This window comes from Osmia lignaria, chromosome 8 (assembly GCF_051020975.1).
Source record: "Osmia lignaria lignaria isolate PbOS001 chromosome 8, iyOsmLign1, whole genome shotgun sequence".
Lineage (NCBI taxonomy): Eukaryota > Metazoa > Arthropoda > Insecta > Hymenoptera > Megachilidae > Osmia > Osmia lignaria.
The window spans coordinates 9,641,681-9,654,788 of NC_135039.1; the positions used below are offsets into that span (position 1 = coordinate 9,641,681).

At 33.6% G+C, this 13,108-nt stretch overlaps 1 protein-coding gene across 3 annotated transcripts in view; it reads right to left on the reverse strand.

Annotated features, from left to right (window-relative positions):
• Window positions 1–13,108, reverse strand: part of LOC117608815 (uridine phosphorylase 1) — a 77,287-nt gene that overhangs the window by 16,312 nt on the left and 47,867 nt on the right. For all 3 annotated transcript variants that reach the window (XM_076689838.1, XM_076689837.1, XM_076689839.1), the window contains exon 2: window positions 11,748–11,871. In XM_076689838.1, the coding sequence (XP_076545953.1) occupies window positions 11,748–11,871 (124 nt within the window). The remainder of the gene's footprint in view (window positions 1–11,747; window positions 11,872–13,108) is intronic.

A 13,108-nucleotide genomic window follows, 5' to 3' on the forward strand; every position in this document is an offset into this window, starting at 1 on the left:
TTTGCCATATTTCTCCTATTTAACATTATGCAAAAAATCTGCAAAAATTCTGAAATATTCTAGACATGTTTCTTTATGATTGTGAATTTTTTCAGATTTTTCGGTTGCAAATCCTAGGCGTGAAAAATCAAAATTGCAAAAAAAAGTTGAAAAATCGAGATTTCGGATAAAAGCTTTCGAGCGACTAGATTTTTACCTTCACAGTAGTTAGATATTAGTATGACTATTATCTCCAATTTTTTTTTCAGATTTTTAGTTGTGGTGCAAATAATATACATTGTTTATTCCTCACGTTTGGTTTAACGAGAGGTCGGGACAACTTGAGGATTGGTAATGATGTCCAAATAAATTGACCCGTTGCAAATCGTATTCGTAGTTGATTATAATTTTTAATATTATAAACAGTTCGGTTAGTAACTAGTTTTCGGAGCTTATCCGTTCGACAGAAAATGTTTTCGATGTATGAGTTGTTTCACGAGAGTAGTCTGAACTACAATGTCTAATTAGGGAACTTGCTTCAGGTTTTTATATTCTGGGCAAGGAGTACAATTTTCGGATGAGCCATGCCTATTGGCCTGATTTTTGTGGAGGTGGAAAATATTCCTTCTTCGTTGTCAAGGGTGCCTTAGTGACGTACGCGGTGGGTCCGCGTGTACTCGCTGACCGTAGCGAGCAATAAAACTAAGCAATACCTTGACATGAATAGAAAACTGCAAACAAAGGCTCTACTGCTAAGGTTAAGGGTTCTGGCAACCAGATGTGACTAATAAACCAAATTACTAGATAGGATGTAACGATTCCTTGGGTTTTATTGCTGCTACAGGTAAAAATCTATTGATTTGAAAAAATGTATGCTGGTTGAAAGCAAACTTGAATTAAGGTCTAATCCTATCGTAGAATATTTTATTCTACTATCTGACAAAAATTAAGTTAATAACTCGTCGAAACTCGGGTTTACGAAAATGAACTTCATAATGGGTATTGTTGGTGCGACCCGACATACATACTTAATGGAATTTTCAATGGTTTTAGTGTGGCCGTCAAAGGGTGGCAATTCGATAATGGACTCGTCTAGAGTTTAAGTCAACCGTATGGCAATTCTCAGTCGCTACTTTGCAGCAAGTATCAAGCGCAAGGATCTCACTAAATGTAAGTAATAAATAATTACTAATAATTAAAGTAATATAGAAAAATCTGTTTTTAAAATTATTTCGTACTTGAACTTCAATTCTCCATTATATGTTTTGAAAATTTACTTGCTGTGCTTCTTCAACAATTTCCCAGTGATTTCTTCCTAAAACCTATCATTTAAGTTTTTCAATGAACAATTCAATTTTTGAATATTAAAAATTATGTATATATTACATAGGGGACATAAGAATTTTAGAAAGGCTTATATGGGGCATGGTACAACAAAGGTTGAGAAACACTGCTCTAAGGTGATAAACCTGGTTCAAAAATTGAAATTTGTTTCAAATAAAATTGAATAACATTTAATTTATAGAAAAATAATTAATATTGAAGAAAGAACCCCAATTTTAATTTAATCTTGTACTTCATGCTATTCTCATTTTTTAAATTGTACACTGTTTCTTAAAGAATTATTCTTGCAATATATGAAAACACATGGCGGAAAATGCGCATTATTGTTCTACTAATAAATTAATTGCAAAAGAGTTTAAATGTTTTTAAATCATTGCAACAGAAACTATTTATCTGTTTGCTTCAGATTCATCAACAGTTCTTTAACTATATGTTTTTGACCGCTTTTATAAATAATGCAATTGCGTATAAAATTATTGCATAATGTTATCTATTTAACTAACTCAGCTGGCTGATGATGACTTTCATTCATTTCTCTTTATTGAGCACGGAAAATTACAGAGCGTTTTCATTTTTTAATTGCTGCTTAATTAAAATAATGAATTAGAAATTCTTTATATATTTAAGGTGGCAATCAAAGTGTTAATCTTTGAACAAAGAATTAGTAACCTATTCAGTAGCGTAACTACGGGGTCAGAAGAGGCACTTGACTCCCTACAAAGAAATTAAAACCCCCTTTTTTTTATTCTAAATAAATACCCGAAGATTTTTAAAAATTTCAGAAAGTGTTTTCAGAATTAAAAAAAAAAGAGAAGGTTAGGCTTAATATTTTTACAATAAGGTAGAAAAGATTTTTTTGACCTCCCCCTCATTGTGCAATTATGGTCGTGTTATTGAACCAGTACTTTCCTTTATGGAAGAAATATTTTCCATAAAATCGGATCGTTATAAGTGTTAACATAATCATCTTTTCAACAAAGTCTTCGCCTACTGTTTTTGTACAAATTGTGTGTGTATGAAAGAATCGAGAAAGAACTAGAAAGAATGATTGGACGAGGGGAGCAAGAGTGTGAGAGTGAGATAGAGAGAGAGAAAGGAAGAGCGGGAGATGCGCAAGGAACTGCGTATGAGGAAGTGCGTGTGGGGAGAAGACGTTGTTGGAGTGTGATCACGAACAATGGAGAGCACGCACGTGACGACAAAAATTTCACAATTAAATATATTCATTACACATTATAAAGATTAAGGAGTGTTCAATTCATTTCTCCCCGCGATCCAATACAAATTGAACAAAATTATTTGTACATCATTGGCATACAAAAACTCATGGTTTATATTATAAATATGATTAAAATTGACTCTGTAAATTGAGAAATTTCAATTACTAAGCACGTGTGCGTTTCGGGACGATATACATAAAGTCAGTTTCAAATGTTTTATGGCGGATGGTTCTTTGTTAATACATTACGTCAAACATGCAAAGTGCAAGGGCAGATGATGCAACTATTTAGTGACCTCTATTAATTACAGTAATTACTTACGTTAGGCATTGATATACTTTAGTGGAACTGCGTATTGTAAAAAGGGGTTCTTACCACTAGAACTATCAAATCCTTTAAAATAACGGTGTTAAATTTTTTATTTTAAATTATATAAATTATTCACATGTTTTTGTTGAAATACATCTTGATTTTTGTCGAGAAAAAGAATAATTTTATATGTTAGTTAATATTTCATGTTTTGTTTATTTATTTTTCTACTTTATTTGAATTTTAAAAGTAAGCGCCGGAAGTTCTAATGTTAAAAAGCTGAAATTATTAAGCAACAATTAAGTCGCTCATTTATTCAATTAATTAACTACACAAAGTAATATAAGTTGAGCATCAGTCAAGTGCTTTGGCACCAAAATTTAAAAAAATTTAAGACGTAAATTAAATAATAAAATTGGTTTGTGAAGGATTCAATTGTTATTTGAAGTGTTTCGTATTTCTACAATTAAAATGTATTACTCAATTATGCAGTTGATTTAATGCACACTATCAAGCACAATAGAACTTCCCTAGTGAAAATGGCACACTAGGAAAATGAAAGGCCATCTTTATAAATTTTTATTTAGGAAACGTCTATTTAATATTTATTTTATTATTAATATCTTATGAAATTTTGTATTTTGAAACTTAAATATTTGGACTTTAAAACTTTGAAATTTGTATTTTCCTATGTTGAAATCTGAATTTTGGAACTTAGCATTCTAAAGCTTACAAATTTAAATTTAAAAATTCTGAAAATAAGTATTCTGGATATTAGAAATTTGAATTTCAAAATTTCTTGGCATTCTAGTGCTTACAAACTTAAATTTCAAAATTCTTAAACTTAGTATTCTGGAAATTAAAGATCTGAATTTCAAAATTTTGAAATTTGGCATTTTGCAACTCTAAAATTTGAATTTCAATAGCGCCCTTCAGTATTTTTGTCGCGACTACGACAAATTGTAATTTTATTAAAACGATAAAGCACGTCAGCTGGTATATTAATTTTGATAGCTCCTCAAAAAATCTTAAGTCATTTGGTTCAATTTTAAAAAGAGTACAGCAGAATCTCTCCAGTTGTCCGTAAGCTAAGAAGCGAAAATGGACAATGTGGGAAGGATAGACACGACATTTCGAGCCTTGCGGCTGCTTTTGATCTCCGGCGACAAGTCGTAAAAGAGAAGAATAGGATGAGAGCCGTAGCCAGTGCCGGTTTTAGCAATATTGGCGCCCTGGGCAAGATTATCGTGGCGCCCATTCAGGGGCTTAAAAGTTTTAAAAAAAACAGACAAGGTAATAATATGAAACGATGAATCTGTAGTTAGATTGTAAAAATTGTTAAACTACATAGCAGCTTTATTAATCTCAACGGATATAAATGAATAAATATTAGGGACACCGGGCTGCGGCACCCCCTACAGATCTAGCGCCCCACTCTAATGGCGGCCCTGACCGTAGTAGCCCAGAAATTAACAGCAGTTTAACTTTTTTATTTTTATAATTTTCTGAATGCAAATTGTTTTAACATATTTGTACAATTTTTCTGATTAATATGAGACCAAACATGTAATAATTTGAACTATATGGACGAAAAAAAAATTCGCATTGAAGATGTTCCCTTGTACATAAAATAAAGTAAATATGGGGAAACTTCTGAAAGGCCCCATCACCCCAGGACAACCAAACTTCGGATTTATAGTAATTGAGGGACGAGAAATCGAATGAGACCATTTTCAGAACTGGCAAATAAACCGTTCTCGAGATATACAGGGTATTCTAAAAGTGCGGAAACCCCCTATTATCTTGATAAGAACGCATTTCCACGCAAAATGACTAACCTAACCCTAACCCTAGCCCTAACCCTAGCCCTAACCCTAGCCCTAACCCTAGCCTAGGGTTAGGGTTAGGGTTAGGTTAGTCATTTTGCGTGGAAATGCGTTCTTATCAAGATAATAGGGGGTTTCCGCACCCTAGCTTAGGGTTAGGGTTAGGGTTGGGTTAGTCATTTTGCATGGAAATGCGTTCTTATCAAGATAATAGGGGGTTTCCGCACCCTAGTCTAGGGTTAGGGTTAGGGTTAGGTTAGGTTAGTCATTTTGCGTGGAAATGCGTTCTTATCAAGATAATAGGGGGTTTCCGCACTTTTAGAATACCCTGTATATCTCGAGAACGGTTTATTTGCCAGTTCTGAAAATGGTCTCATTCGATTTCTCGTCCCTCAATTACTATAAATCCGAAGTTTGGTTGTCCTGGGGTGTTGGAGCCTTTCGGAAGTTTCCCCGAAAATTAATATTAAAAAAATTACAATGCTTTATTATAAACTACTTTCACTGCCAGCAGGGCAACAAACGGACAATTAGAAGGATTTTACTGTATTCTGTTTTAGAGGCTGTCAGGATACTTATGATCAGGGGTGCACATTAGGTATGTGTCCCACCAGAATAATTGACCCTTCTCTACTTAAATGAAACAATAAAATGATAACTTTCAATAGCAATGATTTTTGTAATTAAATAACTGGGAAGATGTACGATTTCGAAAATCATTTTCAACCTGTTCCTGCTTCAATTTTCAACTATCTGTACTATTGAATATGAAGAAGGTGCATCAATACTGGAAGCACGCTTTCCGTGCCCGAATAGACATGCTGATCGATAAATGTACTTCAGTATCGCCGCATCTTCAAGTCTCTGATAAAGCTACTTAGAATTCAAACAATGCAGAACCTGGGAGAAGGTTCCCTTTTTCAAGAGTCATATTTTGAACCAAGAAGCTGTAAATTTAATTTGAAATTTTTTCCAGTTCGTTAATAATGTATTGCACATTGGTTGTTTCATTTTTCTAAATTTAAATCTAAAAATATTATATAAAAAGGATTGTCTAAATTGAGTATCACGTCTTCAAATTGAAATAAAACGCAAGGTATTTGATTTTTGTACGGTTTCATTATTTTAATACAAAGTCTATTTTATGACATTAATTATGAAAGACAATATCATTCGAGTTATTATACACTCAAATATTTCCTTTAATCACTTTCGACCTTCCACCTTCTAAACTCTCCTTTCTTTTCCTCTATACAGTCATAGTCCAAAGTTCACCTTCCGAAATTCTTAACCCTTTAACTGCGGGTACTTTTAGCACAGCCGATTACATTTTAATTTTAAATTATATTACTGAAGCGATATTCTATTTTAAAAGATTCTTTTTATTGTATTTATTTTATTTTTATCTTAGTGATATATAAGCCACAGCCGCTATTTGATATTAGCAAAAATTAACATGTTGTTTATATACCACACCCACCTCTGGCTATAATTTTAGTATGTGGTTTATAAACCACATCTGCAGATGAAGGGTTATATAGCCCGATTTTCTCGTGCCCGAGTTAGTCTTAGTTTTGTAACCACCCAGGGTTCATAACAAAGTTTCTATTTTCTGTGAAACGTCGATTCTCAATTAAATACAATTTAAAAAAGTGATACCTCATTTCCAGTATACAATATCGAGGTATTGAAGTAAATCGGGCATCACAGAGTGTTCTTCTCTGCTGTTTTTCGCGAGCTCGATACGTCTGATTAAATTTAATGAACGAGTAATTTTTCACGAGGAGGAAATATCAATTGGCTGTCAAGATTCTGTGATTTAACACCATTACACATTTTTCTATGGGAATGTTTGAAAAGTAAAATCTACGCCAATATAATTCAAAGATTATTAACGAGCTAAAAAAAATATTACAACCGTTATCAATGAAATTAAATTCCAGTTATGTGAAAATATAATGGAAAATTGGGTCAAACACATTGGGTTAGTAAAAAAAAATCGAGGGGCACACTTGAATCATATTGTCTTTCAAAATTAATATCATAAAGTAGACTTTGTGTTAAAATAAAGAAACCATATAAAAATCAAATATTTTGCGTTTCATTTCAATTTGAAGATGTGACATTTAATTTGGAACCATTTACCTGGACTACAGTTCCAAACAATATGGAAAGTGTTATGAATAAGTATTGTGGAAGTTAGTAAAAAATAGGGATTACAGCACTGAGATTCGAACTGCCTTTTTTTAATTGAATGTTTAAGGTCACATGCACCTTTCTGGTTATTAGTGACCACTAGGGATGGGATCAAGTTGTATGTATTCACGAATCCGAGTCAATTTCAATAACCAGGTTTCATTTCATAGGTTTCGATTACTATCAAAAATGAAAGAGTTTCAACGAGTATATTTGCGAAGTAATCATTTTATATAAGTTGGTTTCGAACTCTGGAATGTGTAGCAGTAGGATCGAAAATATACTTGGAAGTAGTTCGATGTTATAAAGATTCGGGAAATGCGAATGGCTGAGTGCATCATTGTATCGGTCTCGGTTGCCATAACAATGGCGCCATACCAATCGCAGGCTATAGGCTAGTGGCGGCTCGCGTATAGGCACTGTGGAACTGCAGCACCCCCAATTCCACTTGATATTATCGATAACATTTAATATAATGAGTTCTTGTTTCTTTAATTCTATTTTTATACTTGTACAATATATAATCCTTAAGCTTAATGTCAGTAGCCATCCCCCAGTTTATGAAAAAGATACAAAAATCTTTGTATGGAACTGTACGCTCCACAATTCCAGCGGCGTGGTGTTTGATTGTATGCGCATGCGCACATAGGAAGCTGCGCGCGAGGCTGCGCGGGAGAGAGAGCACTGTCGCCACAGTATAGGAAAGAACAGTAGGATCACTCTGCCAAAAAGCGTACTAATAATTGTCGCTTGCGCATGACCGAATCGCACAACCAACAATATGGCGGCTGTGAATATATATAATAATAGTTTCTTGCATTTTAACCTCTGTTACTTCTAAAACATTCCTGTTGCGATAAAATTCAGTAAATTTTATACACAGATATAAAATATGAGTGAAAGAGGTGGATATCGTTGTTCCTTCAAAGGGTGCCAAAGTGCAAGCAGTGACAGCAGTAACAGGCAGTTTGGGACACCCTATATTTTATATCTGTCAAATGATATTTATCCAACGTTTCTTGAACGTTTTAGATAAAGACATTATCATCATTGTTTTATCAAAATATTACCACTTTATGGGTTGTTTAGTGTATTTTAATTAAATGTAGATATTTAATAGTCTTTTTATGGTATTCTATTACGAAATCTCTTTTTGATTGTACCGAGTGCTTTTCAAATTAGAGCCCGCGCACAACCAGCAATATGGCGATCTTTTAGTCGATAGATCAAAGGTGTCGACACGGAGTGAACCTACTGTTCTTTCCTATACTGTGCTGTCGCTCCTGCCAGTGCCGGTTTTAGCAATATTGACGCCCTGGGCAAGATTATTGGGCTCAAAATTTTTAAGAAAAAAAGACAAGGTAATAATATAAAACGATGAATCTGTAGTTAGATCGTAAAAATGGTTAAACTACATAGCAGCTTTACTAATCTAAACGGATATAAATGAATAAATATTAGGGACACCGGGCTGCGGCACCCCCTACAGATCTAGCGCCCTGGACGATTGCCCGACCGCGCTTCCACCTAACGCCCGCCCTGGCTCCTGCAGTGCCGGTTTTTTAAAACAAAGGCTAACAATTTTCTGGAGCAGCACCCTCACTAATCTTAGCTTCGAGCCGCCACTGCTATGGGCTGTGATGACGATCGCAATATTTCTAGAGAAGAACTGATGTATTCGTAAAAGATTCGAATCTATTCGGCCAAGGTTCGAATGTACTTGGAAGTACCGTTTACGTTTTTTAAAATACTTATGAATGGTTCGAAGTTTTCTCGTCTGGGTTCGAGTCTACTTGAAAGTACTGCTGTCTTCCTTCAAAGTACTTAGGAAACATTCAAAATAGGGGTCGGAAACTCCCCTCTCCAAAAAGTCTAGCATTGACTGTAGCGCCATCTACTAACCATCCGTCATGAGTGTACTAAAAGTAGACATATATATATAAGTATACTATATATGTCTCTGATATACAGGGTGTCCCAGAACTGGGGTAGGAACGGAAGAGGGATGATTGGTGAGGTCATTCTAAACAACTTTTTCCTTTGCCAAAATGTTGGTTAAGGCTTCGTTTTCGAGTTATTAACGAAAAACACTGGCCAATCAGAGCGCGCCGTTTGCGCGGGCCGAACCACGAGAGTGTTGGGTATGTTCCGCGCGGTCGTGATCAAGTGCCTCGGCACTACGTCGGTATGATAGGATTCGTTGAGTAGAAGTTGCATCGGATAATGAATAAAAAAAAGAAAAGAATAATTGTATCGAATTATTGATTACTCATGAATAGCGAATCCTATTACACCGACGTGGTGCCGATGCACTTGATCACGACCGCGCGGAACATACCCAACACTCTCGTGGTTCGGCCCGCGCTAACGGCGCGCTCTGATTGGCCAGTGTTTTTCGATAATAACTCGAAAACGAAGCCTTAACTAACATTTTGGCAAAGGAAAAAGTTGTTTAGAATGACCTCACCAATCATCCCTCTTCCGTTCCTACCCCAGTTCTGGGACACCCTGTAGAATACAAAATTTTGGATAGTCATAAAGTGACTGCTAAAAATCAGAGATTTATGATTTAGCTGATTTCTTATCTTTAAATCTGTGATTTAAAGCAGCCACCTGTAGGGATACGACAATAAATTAATAATTATTAATTATTTGGATTCCACCAAGACTATGACTCTATGACGCCAAACCACGCCAAATGACACCAATCAACGCCAATGTAGGCGGCGCTGATTGTCGTCGTAGTAGCGCTAGCTACGTACTGTCCGCCATCAGGGAACTAAAACTGAAAAGCCAAAAAAATCAGTGGGAGTTTCCGACCCCTGATTCAAAACTATCCAGTTAGATTCAAACCTATTTACAATATATGTACTTGATCCCATCCCTAGTTGCACCCTTTTCGTATTATACTTAGGGCAGTTGACCAAGATGTGTTCCATGGAGTTTTGAGTATACGTGTCATTCGGTGAGGTGTAAGTGTGTCCAATTTGTGTGTCCTATGCTCATTCGTGATGTCGTCACTTGATCCTTGCTATCTAGATATATTACGGACTTTGTGTAATCTGGTTGGTCTGATGTTTCTCCATTCTTCTTTCCATGGTTCTATAATCTCTTTAGCGAAACACTGAAGAGATTATCAAAAATATAGAGAAACAACAAAAATATAGATTCGAACTTTGTTCTCCGTACTATGATCATAGTCTATTTTAAGTAAAAATTGGAATTTTAGTATTTAAAAAGAAAGCTATCCAATAGCTTTGATAGCTATCGAAAGCTGTCAATCCTGAGTTCGAGGAAGAACAATCAATGTGACAATTTTCCAATTAAAGAATGAAATAAATCCAATTAGATGACTAGGTCGCGTAAACACACGAGTCTTTTTCCATTACCAGAAGAATAAAAATAAAGAAATAAAAGAATTTACCAGGATACATGGATATCTCACGGGCATCCGAGTACCCGGGTATTTTGCGGATATATGAGTACTCGGGTATCTCACGGGAATCTGACTATTCGATTACTATCGACTACTCGAATATCTCATAGGTACCCGAGTACCCGGTTTAAATCAATAGCCCTAATTCGTACCCGACTACCTCATCCACTATGTCATCACATTCTACTGAAATTTCTATCTTCACGATTCCTCTTTAATGAGTCCAGAAAACCCCGTTCCACAATATTTAATATTTACATACTTTAAGAAGTGTAATAGTTTTACAGCATTATCTTATTTAGAATAAGCTTTCGTTTCAAATAAAATTTGATTTTTTCAAATAACTAATTGAATTTTTAATTATTTATTATTTTAATTATTCGAGATTTAATTATTCTTATTCTTCAATATCTTTGGTATAGCTTTAGCCGAAATTTCTGTAGATAAACTCTCGTTATATTGCCATACCAGCAATTTGTCGTTTACATAGATTTTAAAGTATGCTACTGCCACCCTTTGGTAGTATATGAAAATGATACATTTTTATCCCTCCACCTCCTCCCCCAAATAAGAGATTGGATGTTTGAATTATTCATTTCTACAAACCTGTTGGCGGCAATATAACGAGAGTCTATTATAAATTTTATTCAATTATAATGCTTGGGACAGTAAATAATAAAACATTTAATAAAACATACACTAAAGTGACAAATAAAACAGACATCATTCAATATTATTTTACCTCTTAATATTAAGTATGCCAAGCAGGATTAAATTTCTCATGGAGAAAGAAGAAGGAACAACAAAGTCTTAAATTTAACATACAAAAACAAAAATCTGTATACTTTTATAAATAAAATGAAACGTTTAAAATTTAAGGTGTCTTTTTTATTTTGGCACCCTAGTGTACCTGGAATATAATAACATAAAAATATCATCTTTTTTAACCGACTTCGAAAAAGGAGAAGGTTATTCAATTAGATCAGTATTTTTTTGTTTTTTTCTCCTATATTTGTTTCTATATATACAAAGTCATAGTTTAATTTTATGCACGGTAGAAAACTTTCGAAAGCCTTGTAGTTGCTGTAACTTTACAAACTGTGCAACCTTGCTGTAATACCATAAAGGCTCAACTTTAAACAACAATATAATTTTATTTTTTTATAACATGTGTTTACTAGTTGCAAGAAAAACGTTACTTTACACCTAACTCAAATATTTTAATAAAGAAGTTTATTAAACCACTATTTATGTATTCTAGTTACTTTTTGTTATCTTGATTAAATGTTATGAGGAAGGTGTCCAAAGAATCTAGTAAATAAATAAACTTCATCAACCGTTTTATGAAATGGATTTTTCAAGAGAAGAACTACATGATAAAAAAGAGTTGCAGGGAAAACTAGACACGTATGTATAAAGTGCAAAACTTTGATTTACCTTCACGTCACCGAACATCTCCACGAGATCGTGGGAACCGCTACCAAGAGCGAGATGGTACAGGATGTCCTGATCCATGAGCTCGATGTTTGGATTTCGGAGCCGTACAGATCCATCTGTGTATCTAGAAAAATACAACACAAAAATAAATTTATAACAATTGGTAAGATTTTCATGAAGAATTGAGCGTAGTGACGTAAATAGGTAGGGGACAGAATGGGTCTGGTCCACCTAAAAATCTGGACTGCAAGTTTTCAAACATCACTTTTAATATTCTGAAATTTTTTAATTCTATACTTTCACAATTGGAAACCTTTAAAATTCTAAATTTTCACAATTGGAAATTTTTAAAATTCTGAACTTTCACAATTGGAAATCTTTAAAATTCTAAAATTTCACAATTGGAAACCTTCAAAATTAAAAAATTTAAAAACTGGAAATCTTTAAGATTCTAAAATTTTTTAATATCAGAATTTTTTTATTTCAAAATAGCAAAATTCCAGATTCAGAAAGTTTGAAAATTCGAAAATTTTTGAAATTTCAGCATTCCAAAATTATAAAAATTCCAAAATATCAGAATTTAAGAATTGAAAAGTTTCTGGATTCTAAAATTCCAGATTCTGAAAGTTTGAAAATTCCAAAATTTTTGAAATTTCAGCATTCCAAAATTATAAAAATTCCAAAATATCATTTTTCAATTTAAGAATTGAAAAATTTCTGGATTCTAAAATTCCAGATTCTGAAAGTTTGAAAATTCAAAAATTTTTGAAATTTCAGTATTCCAAAATTCTAAAAATTCCAAAATATCAGAATTTAAGAATTGAAAAGTTTCTGGATTCTAAAATTCCAGATTCTGAAAGTTTGAAAATTCCAAAATTTTTGAAATTTCAGTATTCCAAAATTCTAAAAACTCCAAAATATCAGAATTTAAGAATTGAAAAATTTCTGGATTCTAAAATTCCAAATCCTAAAAGTTTGAAAATTACAGAATTCCAGATTTTCAAAATTCTAAAATGTCTAAAAGACCTGGCCCACCCCAAGAGAAAGTTTAATAATTAATTATGCCAAAGATCTAACTTTGAATGCTGCGTATTCTAACTTTTGTCTATTTCTTTTACCTTACAAACAAAAGTGTATTTTTATCGCTTACAAAACGTGCCTCTGCATTGTTGTTTATTGATCCCTTTAATCAGCTGTTTACTATTACAGCTTTATTTATAGTCGCATATGATTCTTTAAGAATGACATCACATAATTGGTTTAGTGAAGTGTGAAATTTTATACCATCTTTTTTTTATTAATAACTCGATGTAACACAGTTTTGCGAACCTAAGAATACAACAGTGTTTTTGCGTTATTTG